We start from the raw sequence: 20,751 nt of genomic DNA, 5'->3' as shown, positions 1-20,751 counted from the left end.
TCAGATCAAAAAATTACATTTTTAGTCAAAGATTTTGGCATTTTTAATGACGTTTTTTTATTTACTTAAAACATTTTTATAACAACAAAATGTTATCTCTTTAAACAGGCAGTGGCCATCAAATCATTAGCACAAATGCATTATTTGAATGTCTGGAATCACTGTAGTTTTTTTTAAGAAATTAATTTCACAAGGATGAAGTTTATTCAACAAGGATTAATTAAATAGATTTAAAAAAGAAAAAAAAAGACATTTCTAATGTTACAAAAGATTTGAATACTGTTCTTCAGACTTGCTGATCTGTGAATCATCAGCTCACGGTTTCCTGTTTTCAGCACTGATAATAGCAGCTCAGAATGATTCTTGATCATCAAATCATCATATCAGATTGATTTCTGAAGGATCATGTGACACTGAAGACTGGAGGAACAGGAATAAACAGCCATTTTAAATATATTAAAATAGAAAACAAATCACAAAATTACTGTTTTGCCTTTAATGATCAAATAAAGCTTAAACATAAAGAATTGTATTAATCCTTTTGAAGAGCAATATCATATCAAAATGAACAAAAGCACAATAACAGAACTGATATCGGTCCTCAAAAACATGTACACAGGTTTATTTCAGTTGTTACAAGCAGTGATGAACTCAATGATAATAACTAATAAAATACAGAGTTTTAAAACATGGCAAAGGAAGAGCAGAACGAGCTGAACTCATTGTAGACGATAGCTGAAGGTTGTTACACAAAGTGTCTGTCATTCAGTTACAGACGACTGCACAAATCCAGCATACTAATGACAACATTATGAACTGTTAGCTAGAAGAAAACAACTGTAGTTTAGGCGTAAGTCAGCCGCCCGTGACGCTGAGAGTATAGTTATCTTTATGGAACAATCCACTAATGTCTGGAGATTCAGTGTGAACTAATATTCTCAGTCGCACGTGCAATCGCGCATGTCTGCCAAACTCATTAATATTCATGTAAGCTCCGCCTTCAGAATAGCTGTTCTCACTGTCCAATGACAGCGCGTGTTACATTCACAGTGACAGAGGATTGGCTCTTCACACTGAGGTGAAAGCTGATTGGTTGCTCCACGTGTGTCCTGACCAATGGCGTTTTTAACTCGACTGACAAACGGATAAAGAAAAGCAATTGGCCAATGCTTTTAAAAAGAGATTTAAAATGATTTATTAATGTACGTTTAAAACATGAATCAAATAAACAGTTTTAAATGTGTGTATTTATTGATGCGTGTAAAAATGTCCATTTGTGTTTGAATGATTAAATTGATGAATTGATTGTTGATGTTATTTTTCAGTGGGTTAGTGGATCTAAATCTGTAAGTGTCACTCCTGCTCCTCATAACGACACCACATGACACAATATACATGAGTTCAACATTTATTACAATATTTCAACATTTACTTCATCATGTGATTCTGAGTCATTAACACACATTTATTGTGTCCTGATATTTCAGTGTTAATGTCATGAAGAGACTCTACAACAGTTTCACTGATGATCCAGTAATTATAAACCTAAACCCAGGATAGAGCGGTTGAGTGAATGTGGTCTGGACTGTGTGGATGAGGATCATTGTGTCTCCAGAGACGCTGTAGAAGGACAGAGTTCCTGCACTGTGATCCACATACACTCCTACTCTATAGTGATTCTCCTCATTCACTGTTCTGCTGATGATGGGCTTTACAGGGAGATCAGTCTGTATGTTATTGTGTCTGAATGAGTAACTGTCAGGAGAGCAGATCAAACTCCAGGACTGATCATTAGATCCAAACCAACACTCATCACCCCATCCCTTCCTGCTGATGCTCTTATATGACACTGATATAGACACATATCCTCTCCTCTCAATCTCCCAGTAACAGAGTCGATCACACACACTCTCTCTACACAACACCTGCTCCCACTGATCAAATCTGTCTGGATGATCAGGATACGACTGTGGTGTGCCAGTGTAAGTAATCACTGTGTTCCTCTCAGACAGACGGAGGCGTTTATTCACTGTGTTCAGATCCAGAGTGATCCGATGGGAATCTGATGGAGATAAAACACATCACAATCAGGAATCATCAATCTGTCCATCTTTTAATCTACACTGTAAACATGATTTCTGCTGCTTGTTAAATGAACTTCATTAAAATGAGTTAAAGCACACAATTACTGCACATTCTGTCCTGATTTAATGGTGTAAATCCACTTAAACACGTCAAACTGAAGTTGACTTCATCATTATTGGTGTTGAACGAACTGAAACTGGGCAGTTCCCAGCATGCTTTGCTCTGGTCTGGAGACTTTAAAAATAAAAATTATAATGTTACTTGATTTTTGACACCATTAGTATTGTGATACTTTTGTTTTTTCTCTCTTTTCATTTCAATTATGGTGTATACAGTGTTTGATATAGAATGATACGTAATCTTTAAATTCTTTCACTCCTGTTTCCCTGAAGTAGCATAACCAGGTGATTGTTATTAGACTAATTAACTGCTGCTCAAGATGAACTTTCAGTGTGTTTGCTGTTCACACCCTGACGAAGGCAATAGGTGTGCAGCTTGTGTGTATCACCTGTTTTTAAGTAACAGCCGAGATGAAATAAAGGCTTTTTAACATTACTTTTCGCTCAATTCGAGTGCCTTGGATTACCTACTATTATAAGTAAATAATTGTGTGTTTGACAGTGAACACTCTCACAGAAGATGAGATAAATAGACGAGATGCTGTAAATGTCTTGAAATAATGTTTTCTGGATGTTCAGGTTCTTCCTCTCAGTCTTTATTCATCTTTTTCCATGGTTTCTCAACAGAAATTAATAAAAGTTGATTATGCCAGTTGTATCGTAACTGTATAGTATAGCGGGACACATTGTAACGCAGAACGAACCCTATCTGGATTATAAACCTGGTCAGTGTCTTCTGATAGTTACTGAAGCATTAAAGAGATGAAAATAATATCAGATTTGTCTCATTTTACATAAACACAAAAAATATAGATGAAAAATTAGCTTAAGTAATAAATTAACTTTTGCTCTTGTTAAATAAAGGTTCAGTGATATCTCACAAAGATTTCTGAATTTTGGTGCATTTTTTTCTCTGTATTTTGTCTATATGGCTACTAGTAAATAAGTTTGTTCATGCTAGTGTGTGTTGAAGTATTTAAACCACGTGTGTTACAACTAACCCCGCATTACATGATTAACGAACAACAAAGCCTCACTTTCTTTCCAGTCACGTGAATGCTTCACTTTGTGCATTGAATGTTTGAACCCAGACCACTACCAAGTTCAAAACCCTTTACTAACATTTTAAATACATAACAATATACACTACCGTTCAAAAGTTTGGGATCAGTAACATTTTTAATGTTTTATAAAGAAGTTTTGTCTGCTCACCAAGACTGCATTTATTTAATTACAAAACAGAGTAAAAACAGTAATATTGTGAAATATTATTACAATTTAAAACAACTGTTTTCTATGTGAATATACAGTCAAGTGTAATTTATTCCTGTGATCAAAGCTGAATTTTCAGCATCATTACTCCAGTCTTCAGTGTCACATGATCCTTCAGAAATCATTCTGATATGATGATTTGATGCTCAAGAAACATTTATTGTTTATAAATATATAAATATAAAGTTCAAACGAACAGCGTTTATCTGAAATAGAATCTGTTGTTACATTTTAAATGTCTTTACTGTCACTTTTGATTGATTTAATGCATCCTTGCTGAAAAAAAAATAATTTCTTTAAATTCTTCTAAAAAAAATTAAAATATAAATTCTTACTGACGTATCTATCTATCTATCTATCTATATATTACATTGTCATATGTTCTGTCATATAACCGGTAAAACAATAAAGTCACAGCACAATTTACTTGCCTTAAACAACTCAGTAGGTATTATTAGTATTATTGTAATGATTGTTTTTGCTGTTACATTTATTGCCAGACTTTAATATGTGAATTATTTTATCAGAAAACTGAACTCGTTTAGCGTCGTCAGGCTTTTATTTGTGCTTAACGGATTAAACAGCGGAGCTGCGCACTCAGGTTTATGGCTGCTGTAAATGTCACCTGACACAAGATGGCGCTGTTTTCAACACTCTTGATGCTCTGAAACTTTTTTCCTGAAACATTCAGAGAAAAGCTTCAAAGATTTAAGAGCTCATTTCTCCATCCCTACTCTAGTTTAGGCCTTTGGCAAATGTTTCAATCAAGTGTATCTGTTTTAGAGAGCGTTTAAACATGTTGAGCTTGTTTTGTTAAATCTGTAATGTCATTTTTTATGTGTGGAAAAAGCGACGAAACTAAACTATCCAATCAGATGCATCCAGTCATGCACACACATACACACTTTTGACTTTACAACACACGAATACACACCTTTATTTATTCTCATTCTCTCTTAATATGTCATGAGTGTACGCAGATAGATTTTAATAATCAATTTAAAAAATAAAAACGGCATTAATTAGCGTCTCGCAGTGGCGACTGCGGCTGTACGCACTGAATCATGTGACCCTTACAAAGCTGGATGTTGGTATTCAGATACTCAGACGTTCAGCCACAAATCTTTTCATCATTTATTATTTAAAGCGTTATTAAAGTGAAAACCATTATAATAATTTAACACCACAGTGTGTGTTACTGGTTCACAGGGAGTGTGTTTCTATAAACACATTTTGATTTCAGTTTTTGTCTTGTGATGATTCAAGGCGAGTAATTAGAAACCTTTATTTCTTCAGATATGAATCTAGTGCTGATTCAGCTGTAAAGACTATAAAGTCATTATTTAAATCAATGTTAGTTTAATGTGTTCAATAAGAGTGTAGGGGTCAAAGTTCATCATGCTGAATTCAACCATAAAGCATCATAAAGCACAACTGTGTCATCATTCAGCTCAGATCAGTTCAGTTCAGTTCAGTGTGAAATCACTGAATGATCCTCAAAGTTCATCAATGATCAGCTTCATTCAGCTGTGAGCAGCTCTACAGAAAGAAACTGTGTCATCATTCAGCTCAGTTCAGAGTTCATTCAGTTCAAGATCAGGACTGATGGAGTTCATCAGTTATCAATCAAACCTGAATAAGCTCTTATGAAGCGTCACTGATATCACTCAGATCAATATAAGAGTCTTTTAAACTCAAGCCGAGCTTAAGATCACAGTGGCATTGAGAAAAAGACGCTCTGATGCTGGTTTAAGAGTCAAAAGTGATGCTGAAGATGTTCCTGAAACTCAACTATAGTGAGAAATCTCTCAAAGCCTCCTAAAGAGTGTGTGTGTTACTGCCCCCTAGAGGAACATGATGAAGCTGATCTGACTGAGACTGATACTCAAACATTAATACATTCATACAGTGTTCAATCTCATCTTCACAGGGAGTGTCTTGATACTTGCACCTGAAAGATCATCTACATTCATATATTTATGTCGTTTGTAACTCAGGATTAACCCTAAACCATGTGACGTGAGTGACACAAACATTTGAGAGGCTGTGGGGAGAGGCAGGGGAAGTTTGGCTCTCATTTCTCGGTTTCATGTTGAAAGTTGTGAATATTTAGATATATTGACTTTGTTCATAAATGTGTTCATCTTACGGGCAGCATTTAAAACAGCATGAAGTGTGAAATCTACTGACCTTCTGATAAAAGTTGATATATTTCACATATTTACCATATCTGGAGGGGACTTACATGTTTAAAAGCTGTTGTTGAGTGTTATCTGATTACGCTTATGTTGAAGTTTCATGAATTTAAAATGATTAGCCTGTAAATGTTTGTTTCACCCGCGTCACGTTGCCCGTTTGGGGTATAAATCAGCTGAAAACACAACGCTTGTTTGGCAATGCGTGTCACAACATTATAGCCAGATTTATTCTCTCATAACTTTAAACATTGAACAATAAGTATAATGCCTATTTATGAATATATTGTGTAATATCTAATACGCAAGTTTCTAGGCCCTATAAATGATCAATATGACCAAAACTTTGCTGAAAAACTTGTTGTACATGTAGTGATATGAACTCTAGTATTGTTGATCATTAATATCATTAGTTATCATTTGTTAAATATGGTTGTTGTTTTAAATGAATATGAAAATATATTTGTATATAGTGCTGTGCAATGATGCCAAACATCACTTAGACCTGCAGACGCTGGCGGGTGACGCTAGAGGGCGATCGAGAGCCGCAGGACAGGAGCTTCATTTACAGATGAAGAAGTCACTGAATAACTCATTCCTTGCTCTGTTTGTGTGTTTTTACAGGTAAGATGAGCGATGTGGCATCACAGTGTCTGTTTATATGATAGTTATATGTCTTAGTTTGATGAACTTGCATATTAAATCGATAAATTTAGCTCCATCAGCGGTTGAGATGCGGTCGGTGACTCCGCGTGAGGCATTACGACATAATTTTTGTTCAACAAAGTTTTGTTCAAGGTAATTCAAGCAACAGTTTTTCAATAACGGGTGAATATGTAAAAGTATGTATTTGGGGTAAAAAGGCACCATAATTAACATGATAATGAATAGTTTGCTGACTTTTTCATTTGTTGTGACATGGAGTGAGATGGTGAATATCATTTATCAAATTGGGTATCCATCTTAGAGATAATACCCATATTTATAATGAAACAATCATATTTAAAAAATATTATATTAATCATATAATACAATATAATTTATTGTTACTACATTAATTTAATCTGCTTCGACACAGTCTATATAAATATAGAAAGCGCTATATAAATAAAGGTGACTTGACTACTATAAATCTATATTAATATTATGGGATCTCATTCAATGCTTTCAATGCTTTACTTTTTAGAGTAATTTTGTTTCTGTAGTTTCAAAATATATTTTTATATTAACATTATTAACACTATTTTAATGACAGTATATTTATTGAACAAAAATGAATTATTCTGTTTTTTAAAATAAACAGAAAATAGTACAAACTTTGCTAAAGTGATTCTTTTGAACAAGTATTTACTTTCACATTACTAAAAACATTATTTTAGCTAAAGTATCTGTATGAACACTGTGTGCCTTTTACCCCATGTGTGTCCTCACCACCTCATACATTTATAAGATTTTAAACAAAATTAACCACTTTTATGATTTATTTTCACACAAAATCTGCTGCTCCATCAATGTTCAATACAAACATATATATTTTTCCTGTAATCATCTACTTTGAGAGTAGTGAAAAACACATTTTTTCTTAAGGCGTGCCTTTAGCCCAGGGGTCTCAAACTCAAATTGGCGGGGGGCCGTTTCTGTGATTGACACCTCATAGGAGGGCCATATTAACATTCAAGCGCAAGAAAGCGCAACATTTCAGAAAATTTACTTTCCTTTGCATTATTTCTCATTTACTTCAAATTTCATTAGGCCTACTAAAATATTTTTATACCTATAATATAAATGTCTTATTTACCATACTAAATGTAAACAGCAGTGTCTCTCTCATTGTTAGAGTGTAATATAATTATATAATACTATTACTAATATAATACTAATATACAAATATAATACTATTAATTGCAATAGTCTGGTGCAACTTCTCACATCCAACAAGGTGCATGGAATAAAAAAAATAGTAATTTAATTAAAAAAAAATAGTTGCTGGGTGGTCGTTAGCCTAACCCTAACCCACTGAGGAGACGGGGAGGTCGTGACCCACCGAGGAGACGGAGAGGTCGTGACCCACCGAGGAGACGGAGAGGTCGTGACCCACCGAGGAGACGGAGAGGTCGTGACCCACCGAGGAGACGGGGAGGTCGTGACCCACCGAGGAGACGGAGAGGTCGTGACCCACCGAGGAGACGGAGAGGTCGTGACCCACTGAGAGCTCGTGACCCACTGAGGAGACGGAGAGGTCATGACCCACCGAGGAGACGGGGAGGTCGTGACCCACCGAGGAGACGGGGAGGTCGTGACCCACCGAGGAGACGGAGAGGTCGTGACCCACCGAGGAGACGGGGAGGTCGTGACCCACCGAGGAGACGGGGAGGTCGTGACCCACCGAGGAGACGGGGAGGTCGTGACCCACCGAGGAGACGGAGAGGTCGTGACCCACCGAGGAGACGGAGAGGTCATGACCCACCGAGGAGACGGAGAGGTCGTGACCCACTGAGAGCTCGTGACCCACTGAGGAGACGGAGAGCTCGTGACCCACCGAGGAGACGGAGAGGTCGTGACCCACCGAGGAGACGGGAGGTCGTGACCCACCGAGGAGACGGAGAGGTCGTGACCCACCGAGGAGACGGAGAGGTCGTGACCCACTGAGAGCTCGTGACCCACTGAGGAGACGGAGAGGTCATGACCCACCGAGGAGACGGGGAGGTCGTGACCCACCGAGGAGACGGGGAGGTCGTGACCCACCGAGGAGACGGAGAGGTCGTGACCCACCGAGGAGACGGGGAGGTCGTGACCCACCGAGGAGACGGGGAGGTCGTGACCCACCGAGGAGACGGGGAGGTCGTGACCCACCGAGGAGACGGAGAGGTCGTGACCCACCGAGGAGACGGAGAGGTCATGACCCACCGAGGAGACGGAGAGGTCGTGACCCACTGAGAGCTCGTGACCCACTGAGGAGACGGAGAGCTCGTGACCCACCGAGGAGACGGAGAGGTCGTGACCCACCGAGGAGACGGAGAGGTCATGACCCACTGAGGAGACGGAGAGCTCGTGACCCACTGAGAGCTCGTGACCCACTGAGGAGACGGAGAGGTCGTGACCCACCGAGGAGACGGGAGGTCGTGACCCACCGAGGAGACGGAGAGGTCGTGACCCACCGAGGAGACGGAGAGGTCATGACCCACCGAGGAGACGGGGAGGTCGTGACCCACCGAGGAGACGGAGAGGTCGTGACCCACCGAGGAGACGGGGAGGTCGTGACCCACCGAGGAGACGGGGAGGTCGTGACCCACCGAGGAGACGGAGAGGTCGTGACCCACCGAGGAGACGGAGAGGTCATGACCCACCGAGGAGACGGAGAGGTCGTGACCCACTGAGAGCTCGTGACCCACTGAGGAGACGGAGAGCTCGTGACCCACCGAGGAGACGGAGAGGTCGTGACCCACCGAGGAGACGGAGAGCTCGTGACCCACTGAGGAGACGGAGAGGTCATGACCCACTGAGGAGACGGAGAGCTCGTGACCCACTGAGAGCTCGTGACCCACTGAGGAGACGGAGAGGTCATGACCCACCGAGGAGACGGGGAGGTCGTGACCCACCGAGGAGACGGGGAGGTCGTGACCCACCGAGGAGACGGAGAGGTCGTGACCCACCGAGGAGACGGAGAGGTCATGACCCACCGAGGAGACGGAGAGGTCGTGACCCACTGAGAGCTCGTGACCCACTGAGGAGACGGAGAGCTCGTGACCCACCGAGGAGACGGAGAGGTCGTGACCCACCGAGGAGACGGAGAGCTCGTGACCCACTGAGGAGACGGAGAGGTCATGACCCACTGAGGAGACGGAGAGCTCGTGACCCACTGAGAGCTCGTGACCCACTGAGGAGACGGAGAGGTCATGACCCACCGAGGAGACGGAGAGCTCGTGACCCACTGAGAGCTCGTGACCCACCGAGGAGACGGAGAGGTCATGACCCACCGAGGAGACGGAGAGGTCGTGACCCACTGAGAGCTCGTGACCCACTGAGGAGACGGAGAGGTCATGACCCACCGAGGAGACGGAGAGGTCGTGACCCACCGAGGAGACGGAGAGCTCGTGACCCACTGAGGAGACGGAGAGGTCATGACCCACCGAGGAGACGGAGAGGTCGTGACCCACTGAGAGCTCGTGACCCACCGAGGAGACGGAGAGGTCGTGACCCACCGAGGAGACGGAGAGCTCGTGACCCACCGAGGAGACGGAGAGGTCGTGACCCACTGAGAGCTCGTGACCCACTGAGGAGACGGAGAGGTCGTGACCCACCGAGGAGACTGAGAGGTCGTGACCCACCGAGGAGACGGAGAGCTCGTGACCCACCGAGGAGACGGAGAGCTCGTGACCCACCGAGGAGACGGAGAGGTCGTGACCCACCGAGGAGACGGAGAGCTCGTGACCCACCGAGGAGACGGAGAGCTCGTGACCCACCGAGGAGACGGAGAGCTCGTGACCCACCGAGGAGACGGAGAGCTCGTGACCTACTGAGGAGACGGAGAGGTCGTGACCCAGGCCGTCATCAAGGGGGCATTAGGGGCCAGTGACCCCCAGATGACACAACGTGCCTCCTAATCAGTCATTCAAACTTCCGATTGAGAGCAAAAGCTTATTTCTGTGGATCTGGCCATTCACATATTCCCTAACGAACTGTCTTCAGCAGCATTTAGCTCACAGGAACACGATCTCTACAACGGTGACTTTAAATGACACATTATCTTCAGAAATGAGACTATTTCTCACTCAAAGCACTGCCTACCTACTGCTGCTTCTGACTGCTTTTAGAGGGTCTAGGATCAGTTCATATTAGCGTATTGGTGAAACAGATTTGGCAAACGGTGCGTATCTGTGTTTGCGCTCTGAAGAAGGCTTTAGCGTGTTCTTGCAGTGTTGAGCAGTGCAGCCAATCATGATCAAATCTGTTGATTTCTGGAACACAACGACCAATCAGAGGTGTTTAAGTTAGCACTGAACAGAAACTCGTTTTGAGCGGCGAGTGGATTCTGAGCTGTGGACGCTGGCAAATATTCCCTCGTTATAACAAACAATTATGTAATTATGCAGTTAATTTAATTGTTACAGAACTTCTTGAGATCACAATGAACTAAGATTAGAGAGATTTTTAGTGGTTAAAAGGGAACGTCTTTTTAAAGGGAACGTCTTTTGTCCCGCATGTGTAATCTGTTGAAATTAACAGTGGCTTGTGAACATAAACACTTTATTAAGCAATAATAATTAATCAGCAGTGTTTATGTTGGGATATGTAGGTTGAGCTGTGTCAAGTGAGTTAAAGCTATTTTGAGGAAATCTGTTTAAATGTGTTTTTAAATGGGAATCACATCTCTTTAGTTGGTTCACCCTCCGCCTATGATCAGAAAATTCATATTTAACGCATTATTACACAAAACTGAACCTGAAACATAATTAGACCTCATTTATTAATGACTATATCACTCAGAGACCCGCCGTCTTCAACTATTTTAATGGTGAGTACACTCACAGTCTTTACACATCAATATGATACAGATGTAGGCTAGCCCACATGTTTTTATTGTTATTTGGTATGTATCATTTTTATTATTGTGTTGTTCGAGGAATTGAAAAGCTTTTGTGCCTCGTGTTTGCAAAGTAAACTGCCATAATGCAAAGGGGTTTAGTTTTTGGTGTAGTTTGATCTAATTAGGATCTTGTGTTTTGTGGTAATATAGAGCTTTATTTCATTATAGAAGTCTATTTCATTAATAATAAACACGGTAACGGGACATTATTATTTTGGCGAACGTGTGTTTCTCAGATTATAAAAGTGTGTGCCCCTTATTGATGCTGCCGGTGAGAGGATGAGCGCTGCTGTGGGACACAATATGAAGCTTTCTGCCTTTGCTGAGCCAAAGTCTTCTTGAAGAAGTGTTCTCCTTAACTCGTATAAACTGGAGCTGATGATTTCAGAGCTCGTCGTGTACTTTGTCTTGTGTCTTCTCTGCCTTGTGCTGTGCAGTCAACATTTCCGCTCCGATTACGTGTTTAGATCATTTTTCTACGGGTGTATTTACAGCTTCAATCGCTCCGGATCTCTTACAGGGAATTTGTGGAATGGTGCATCTCCCTTTGGTGTCGGCGCACGTAATCTCAAGACTTTAGCTTTGTTGAAGCAACCCGGATATTCACAAGAAATCAGCGTTTTCACTCTAATAAAATGTAGAGTTTAGCTCAAACAATTCACGTGGATCTCCTTTGCTGTACACAACGTGGTTCTCACGAGAGTAGCATATTCTCACCGGAGCTCACGCTGCGTCTTACGTCATGAGCTGGAGCTCCACTCTCTCGAGAACACGCGTATGACGGTTAGTGGAAGCTGGAGATTACAGGTTATAAATATGGATATTTTTCATACTCAAACGCATTGCTTTACTTCAGAAGACCTTTATTAACCCCCCAGAGCTGTGTGGACTTCTCATAATGGATGGGTGCAATTATTTAGACTTCAAATTTGGGCCACCATCCACTCCCATTATAAAGCATGGATTAGCCTGGACATTATTTAATATAACTCTGATTGTGCTCGTCTGAGGGAATAATGTCATATACACCTAGGATGGCTTGAGGGTGAGTAAATCATGGAGTAATTTTCAATTTTTGTGTGAACTATCCCTTTAAGTTTCTTATGGAAATGCTTAGATCTGTGCGTCCAGATCGCAGGTATTGATGAAGGAGAGTTGTAATCATAAATCCATCCATGTTTTGCAGACCGATGGCTGTAACGTGCACAACAAGCAATTCTGAGGGTAGTACACCAATCAAATGTAGAGTCCAGTCGGGAGGGACGATTTAGGTTATGCAGCTGCAATGAGGTATAATACAGATCCATGCTATCAACGAGAACCAAAACAAGCCCGAGTATGAGTAGGGCCAGCGGTCTCAATGCTGGAAAATCACTAATAGCAAAAGACATCTGCTTGCACAGTAGGTAGGTTTTGAAGCTGGTATGCTGGTTTGAGCTGGTTTATGCTGGTCATGTGCTGGTCCATGCTGGTCCTAAGATGGTCCTGGACCAGCATAAACCAGCTCAAACCAGCTTCAAAACCTATTTTACCAGCATATGCTGGTTTTTTAAACAGAGGTAACAGGCGTGCGTGTTTATTTTAGCGATTCCGTCAGTGAAACAACACACTACAGCCTATAAAACTATGAAATAAATATTGGTAAATTATGGTAACCTAAATAATAAGAGAGTTAATTTTTATTTATATATTTTTATTTCCACACAAAGACGCGTCATAGGCTATAGCCAAAGTCCCGTGATTATAGTCTTTGATATAGCCTACTGCTCTGCGCTTTGAGAGGGATGTGGGACACGAGCAGGAAAGAGACCATTTCTCTTTAACAATATCTTCATGTTTTCTCCTGATGTTACGAGCAACTGACACTTGTTGTAAAAGGTCTGAAGAGCGAGTTTTATCCTCCGCAGGGGAAAGACATTCAGGCTATGCTTGATTTAGCGCTGCCAGAGAAAACGAAAGTAAAAATCACTGGCGTGTGAAACGCGCTATACAAATAAACTTGACGCGCCTTATAAAGTCTAAAAACAAGCACAAACTCTGTTAAATAGAAATTGATGTGCAAGCAAAAAGGTTTCTGTCCTACGGTGTTTTTTCTACTTTACCACAGTAAAGAAAGCGAATATAATGGCCTAAATGCGAACAAAAGAAACGTTATAATCCCCTGCGTGAGTGAAGAAAGAAACAGAGATTCCATGTTCAGTGGAATAACTAATGGAATATTGTTAAATTCTCTGATAATCAGGTGACCATGATCACGATTGGCAAAGCAAAATATAAAGCTTAAATGTATGGACTCGCCTATACCTCTCATTCGGCATGAACCAAAATGTTTCCATGGCTGCGATGTCACATTTAATTTCTAATCTATTATTTCTTCTGTAAACAAAGCTTTGTGCTTCACTCGTGTCATATTCATGTAAATACTGCCAACAGCCCTATCAGTGGGTACCGAATATACCCGGATTCTCGGTACTACAGAAATGCGGGTATCGTCACATTTTCAAAATTTCAGTACCGACTTGGTACCGAAGTACCGGTACTTTTGACAACACTACTCTCTGCATACACTCATGACATATTAAGAGAGCAAGAGACAATGAAAATAAATAAAGGTGTGCGTTTGTGTGTTGTAAAGTCAAACGTGTGTATGTGCGTCCATGGGTGGGCGTGGGGGATATGGGTGAAAAGAAATCTGATAGGCTAGTTTAGTTTCGTCGTTTTTTTCCACACATGAAACATGATGTTACAGATAGTTCATGTTTAAAAACAGGCTCAAAATGAGTAAACGCTCTCTAAAACAGCTAAATTCGACTGAAACATTTGCTAAAAGGCCTAAAACTATAGGGATGGAGAAATGAAGCCTATTAAATCTTTGAAGCTTTTCTCTAAATGTTTCGGGAAAGGTTTATGGTTTCAAAGCATCAAGTGTCGAAAACGGCGCCATCTTGTGGCAGGTAAAATGTACGGCACCCGTTGTTTTATCCATTAAGCACAAACAAAAGCCTGACAACCCTAAATGTGTTTATTTCAATAATATAATTCACATATTAAAGTTTGGCAATAGATGAAATGGATCAACAAAAACAATAATTAGGCCTCTAAAAATAATAATACTAATGCATACTGAGTTGTTTGAGGCAAGTAAATTGTGCTGTTATTTTACTGTAAATATAGAACATATGATGATGTAGTATAGGCTACAGGCTTATATCTTTAAAATGTTTAGTAAATGGACTTGAACTTCCATATAGTAGTGGTGTGGATGGGTTCAAACATTCTGACACGCAAAGTGAAGTTTCACTTGTGTGCGTACCCTGAGGTAAAATCCTGCAGGCGCCCCTGCGGCAGCAAAGCTCCTTGATTATTACGCCGGAATGAGAGTATAGTTCCTAGCCATATCGGCCTAGAAAATCACAACTTTTCATTTTCCGTCGGTCTTAGTACACGATGTGACTACAGAAGAGTCACGTTTTAAATAGGAGAAATATCAAAACTCTTTGGTCATTTTTGAGCGAGATGCTAACGGTCTAATCAGATTCAATGAACTATGCTAAGCTATGCTAAAAGTGGTACCGCCAGACCCGGAGATTGGCTGAATGGATTCAGAAACGGTAAAACTCAACTGGTTAACTCTAGGGGAGCTGGAAAATGAGACTATTTTCAAAAAAGTGGAGTGTTCCTTTAAGAGAGAGACTCTTGAAATAATAAAAAAGCTTAAATGTTTCCTCTGTTCAGCTGACCTGAACATTTCTGAGTTCCAGATTTCAGGGGAGGAGTGTTGTGTATTAACATTATTGTCTGAGCTTTGTTGTAACCTAAAAGGGTATAATTGAATAATACTGTTAACTTGTTTGAGTTGACTTTTGACCTTGTTTGTGATTGGCTGTGAGAGCACAATATAAAAAAGGGCGTGTCTTTTGTGTGGCGCGCAGAATAAGGAGTCCTTCATGTGAATGGTACACAAATTATTATTGGTATTCTTTTAGTTACTCAGCAAATTAATATTCATCAATCAAAGATAATCCGTCGTCGTATTTGTTTTTTCTAGTAAATACATGACAAAGTTGTACAGCGAAACTGAAGTGCAAAAGTAAATGACGTGTCTGTCATTATGTTTATGAATGCCATTTTACACATTTGTAACTATTAATCTGCAGCTTCAGCTTCGTAACACGAGTGTTTTGATTGTTGTCTGTGTGCAAATCGAAACATTCAGCTTTTCACATCAGGGGCCCGTTTCAATAAGGAGGTTCAACCAACTCTGAGTTAAAACTTGAACTCTGACTTGACTTACTCTGAGATGGGAAACTCTGAGTTTTCAGTTTCAGAACAGCTGAATTGAGTTAGTTCAGTCGACTCTGAGTAGGTTGACTCTGAGTTAAGCGTGTGCACCACGACTATGAAAGACATCATCAATGGAGCTCCGATATTACGATTCACCATGGCAACAGCACGTGACAAAATGACGTCCGCATACTTCTGAGTCAATGCAAGTTATATTTTCTTATCACTGTTATAATATCAGAGGTGAAAACTGGCAGAACGGTAAGTTACTGAACTAATATTCATCTTCATGGTATCCCACATGCAAAAAAAAAAGAAGAAAAAAATTAATAATTTAAGTGCATTTTTTATTTATTTTGCAAATTATGTTCTATTTATCATGTAGGCTAAAAGTAGCAGTTCTTTGCAATAAGTGTAAATAGTAATTAGATGCTATTTATATTTTATACTGGCAGATACATACTATTTGCACCTCAGTATTGTTGTACATTAACAGGATGCAATAATAACAGAGTGTAAACTACTTAAAAAACACTCATTATTACACATTCATTAGGCCATTTACTTCCACTGTTTCTTCATTTTTATTGAAAATGAACGCCTTTCTGATGTGAAAAGGGAGAAGAGCGAGCTCGGCGAAAGGCAGATTCGAACCCTATCAATCGTGTCACAAGTTAGTTTTGCGCACCCAACACGCTTCTGCTTACACCACTGAAACCATTATTCATAAGCAATGTTTTTAACCTTGTGTGACATTGGTGGGCGGGGCTACTGTAAATTTGCTCTTAGCAATAGACACCAAATAATCTTGTTTTCCGTTTGCATTAAGATTATTTTATTACCACACTGGCAGATATTGATAATTTTACTTAAGTAAAAAGCACAAACAACAACAGTAGACGTTACGCAGCTGACCCATCTGTTGCCATGGTTACTATGCAGTACAAAGAAACCAGGAATAACGCAGATATTACATCACTGACAGGCGACAAGTGACAAGGGAGGGACGGGCACTATTTAAAACTCTCAATTTAAGATAATGTAAGTACACAGCTGAACGAAATATACAACATTGCGCAGGTGGTTTTTGGATATTTTAATATAAAAATCTTACATATTGTGCCTTTAATGTTAATTTAAACATTTACTAATACATTATTAAAATCTTGTTAACATTAGTTAATACACTGTGAACTAACATCAACAAACAATGAACAGCTGTATTTTCATTAGCTAACATTTACAAAGATTAGTAAATACAGTAACAAATGTATTGCTCATGGTTAGTTAATGTCAGTTAATATATTAACTAATGTTTAACTAATGAACCTTAATGTAAAGTGTTACCAAGTATAAACACAATGCAAATAAGAGATAAATAGCACACTGTATACAGACACCTTCGTTTATTATAACTGAAGTTTTGGCAGAAGTGCAGCGTTGTGTTTCTCGTGTTGACTAATACAGCAGCGATCTTTGTGTAACGAAGCGGGACTCAAGGTAAGATCATATGCAAAGCTTTTATTAGAAGTAAGCGTGGTCGTACAGGCAGGGTCTAGTCAGGGGCAAACAGGAACAGCAAGGGCTAGGCAGAATCGTGCTCAGGATACAGGCAGTAGATCAGGGCAGGCAGATATCGTTCACAGTCCAGATAACAATAAACAGTCCGAAGGCAGAAGGCAGAGAATCATAAACAGGAAACGGGCAGGATCAATAACAGACAGGATACAAACGCTCAGAATTACTACACAGGGTAAACAAGACCTCACAATGAGGTAGTGTGAGAGTGAGTCTTAAATCCAGAGAATGTGCTTAGCTGTATGTGGCAACAGGTGATTGGTGGGGAGTGTGCATGTGACTAGCAGGGAGGATTATGGGAAATGTAGTCCGGGAACTGACAGGAACTGACGGTGATCGTGACACTTTCTGTAGGCCTATATAATGAATATTTAAAATATATTAGTTTCTGGATTGACAAATGTATTCGCGAAATGTGCGAATAAATCCAATTGACCGTGATAACCATAGCAATGGACGGAACAAAATGTGTTTTGTAATAACAGTAATAACAATAACAGATCTCTTAGTGACTTTTTACTTTTAAATGTACAGATTTTAAAATATAAATGAGTTTTATTATCTGTCCTGACAGTGTTCATTCCTAAATTATTACAATATTACAGTTTGCCTACCGCTCGAACAGGTCAGTGGATGACGCGGTGGCACTGGCACTTCACTATATATTACAGCACTTGGACACTCATAATACCTATGTACGAGTATTGTTCCTGGACTACAGCTCCGCCTTTAACACGATCCGGCCAATGAAGCTGTTCGGCAAAATGATGGAACTGGGAGTACCAACGTCCACCTGTAATTGGATAACAGACTTCCTTACAGACAGGCCACAGGTGGTGAGGATGGGAAGGAAGGTCTCAGCTGAGTTGACAGTGAGTACAGGAGGGCTGCTGTCTCAGCCCTGCACTTTTTTCATTATATACATATGATTGTGTCACCAACTTGGACAATAATAACATAGTCATTAAATATGCAGATGATACAACCATCCTCGGCCTCATCAGAGGCGGTAATGAGTCAACATATAGGGATATGGTTCACAGGGTCACTGTCTATGGGGAGGACAATGATCTTGTTCTTAACATTGATAAAACGAAGGAACTTATTCTGGACTTTAGGAGAAGACCTCCTCCCCTACAGCCTCTAACTATCAAGGGGATTGAGGGGAGCGGACTGACAGCCATAAGTTTCTAGGACTTCACATCTCTGAAAATCTCAGCTGCGCTAAAAACACTGCTGCAACAGTGAAAAGAGCTCAGCAGAGGCTGCACTTTGTCAGGGTATTGAAGAAGGCCGGACTTAAAGGTCAAACCCTAACCCATGTTTATAAAGGACTCGTTGAGAGTATTCTCACCAGTGGCATCACAGTGTGGTACGGCAGCACCACCCAGGCGGAGAGGAAATCATTGCAACGAGTCATTAAAATTGCTGAGAGGGTTATTGGCTCTAACCTCCCCTCCATGGACACTATATACACTCAGCGCTGTAGAAGGAAAGCACAGAGTATCCTTAAGGACAAACACCATCCAGCCTATGCTTTGTTTAAATGGGTGGACACAGGCTATAACCTGAGGCATCGTAGGCCTGTGAGTATTAGCACCCACAAGGCCCGGCTGTTTAACAGTTTCTTTCCAGCCACTTTCAGGCTAGTGGCACAAGATATTAAGGAGGGAAAAGAGTATCCTATCCCTTGCTTTTAATTAGGAATTTATTATATTAAGAGTTCCAGTTTTATACGCATAACATTATCATTATTTATTATAATGTGTATTTATTTAAATTAGGAAAGTTATTTATATACTGTTTTTGTATTTCTTCCTTTTGTAATTTTTTTTTTAAATTGACTAGTTGTTCCTTTGTTTTATGTAGAATGTGTATGTGGTGTGTGTATGTATGTATGTACTTTTTTATGTTTATGTACTATTTTTAACTTGGTACTTGATTCCTGAGAAATGCATAAGAATTCCAATGTACCTGTACTGAAACGTACCTGTGCAAATGGCAATAAACGCTAAACTAAACTAAATTCATGAATAGGATATGTTGATATTTCAAACTGCGTTTATTGTGGATTTACTGTCAGTACTGAACTCACAGATCACATGGGTACAGTATTTTTTACTGTGGATGACAGTGTTTATCCACCACCACCGAAGACCCAGGAAAAACCCTGTAATGTAAAATAGTTTTAACTTGATGTTTTCAGTTGACAGTGATCAATCAGTATGTTAATCAGTGTAAAGTATCTGTGCTGCTTCATTTGGATCATCTCTGAATCAGTAGAATGTTTTCTTGAGAAAAATAAATATTTTTTTTCTGAAATATAAAGCTTTAGTAACATTATAAATGTCAATAATGTCACTTTTGATCAATTTAATGCATCCTTGCTGAATAAAAGTATTAATTTCTTTCAAAAAACAACAAATCAAACACTGATAATGATAAAAATGTTTCTTGAGCATCAAATCAACATATTAGAATGATTTCTGAAGGATCATGTGACACTGAAGACTGGAGTAATGATGCTGAAAATTCAGCTTAGATCACAGAAATAAATTGCATTTTACAATATATTCAAATAGAAAACAGCTATTTTAAACTGTAATAATATTTCACAATATTACAGTTTTAGCTGTGTTTTGGATCAAATAAATGAAGCCTTGGTGAGCAGAAGAGACTTCTTTTAAAACATTAAAAAAATCTTACTGTTCAAAAACTTTTGACTGGTAGCGTATAACACACTCTCACATGTTTATTTTTTGGGACGAGTATAATTTTCATATGTGGTTTCAACAACCAGATGCATTTAGACTTGTTCAGTTTCGTCTGGAATGCATCCCAGAATTCCTCCTGAAGTGATATCTATCTCTGATGGGATAGATATCCCATCAGAGAAAATGCATGAAATGACCAAGTGTACACAAATTTTAAAGAAACACAGTTTGAACCAAAGATATTTTACACATCTCATAATAAGATAAATCTTTATGTTTTGTGCCATTGCTTTGGCAAAGCATCTCTCAAAGAACCTAAAATAAAAAGCACGATATGGCTTTGTGCCCTTATCAAATCACAAAAGACGATAATTAAGTAATTTTGTGGTCCGTTGCGCTGCATGTTTCAGAGTGAAGAGCACACTTTGCTCACTCCATCAGCTTGTTTTCCACGTGTCAGTTCACAGTGAATGAATGCAGTGAACTCCATCTCTGCATGTGCTTTGAGTTTAATGTGCATTTGGGAACGCAGCGAGCACCAGTTACACTCAGTTTTCACAGTCGCATTATATCTAACATTTTTGTGGACAGTTGATTGCAGTATTTCACCTGATTTGTAATAAGATGCATTTATAAACCTGTTTCCACTGAAACTGCTGGTTTCTGCCAGTATAACAGTATTGTAACATCCTATTGTAAAATAATATACTCTTTATAAAATATTCATTTTTCATTCACAGTAGTAGTATTTAGTAGTATTTTACTGTCTTAACGATAATTCAAATATTGGTGATCTAAAAGTATTATAGTTATTATTTATTATGAAACAGCATCATTTTGACAGATACTGTGTGTGTGCAAGTGTGTGTGTGCAAGTGTGTGTGTGTGTGTGCGAGTGTGTGTGTGTGTGTAGACAT

General features: G+C 39.8%; 1 protein-coding gene across 3 annotated transcripts in view; it reads right to left on the bottom strand.

The window, feature by feature from the left end:
- Nucleotides 1–1,227: 1,227 nt before the first annotated feature.
- The window catches only part of LOC125264517 (NACHT, LRR and PYD domains-containing protein 3-like), a 32,533-nt gene continuing 13,009 nt past the window's right edge, over nt 1,228–20,751 (bottom strand). For 2 of the 3 annotated variants that reach the window (XM_048183892.1, XM_048183898.1), the window contains one exon: nt 1,228–2,062. In XM_048183892.1, the coding sequence (XP_048039849.1) occupies nt 1,509–2,062 (554 nt within the window). In that variant the 3' untranslated portion in view covers nt 1,228–1,508. Of the gene's footprint in view, nt 2,063–16,842; nt 19,291–20,751 lie in introns of those variants that run through there. The other variant, XM_048183905.1, reaches the window with a different exon arrangement.

Source organism: Megalobrama amblycephala, linkage group LG1 (genome assembly GCF_018812025.1).
Source record: "Megalobrama amblycephala isolate DHTTF-2021 linkage group LG1, ASM1881202v1, whole genome shotgun sequence".
Classification (NCBI taxonomy): Eukaryota; Metazoa; Chordata; class Actinopteri; order Cypriniformes; family Xenocyprididae; genus Megalobrama; species Megalobrama amblycephala.
Note: the sequence above shows the minus strand (reverse complement) of the source record. Positions and strands in the feature narration are given on the sequence as shown.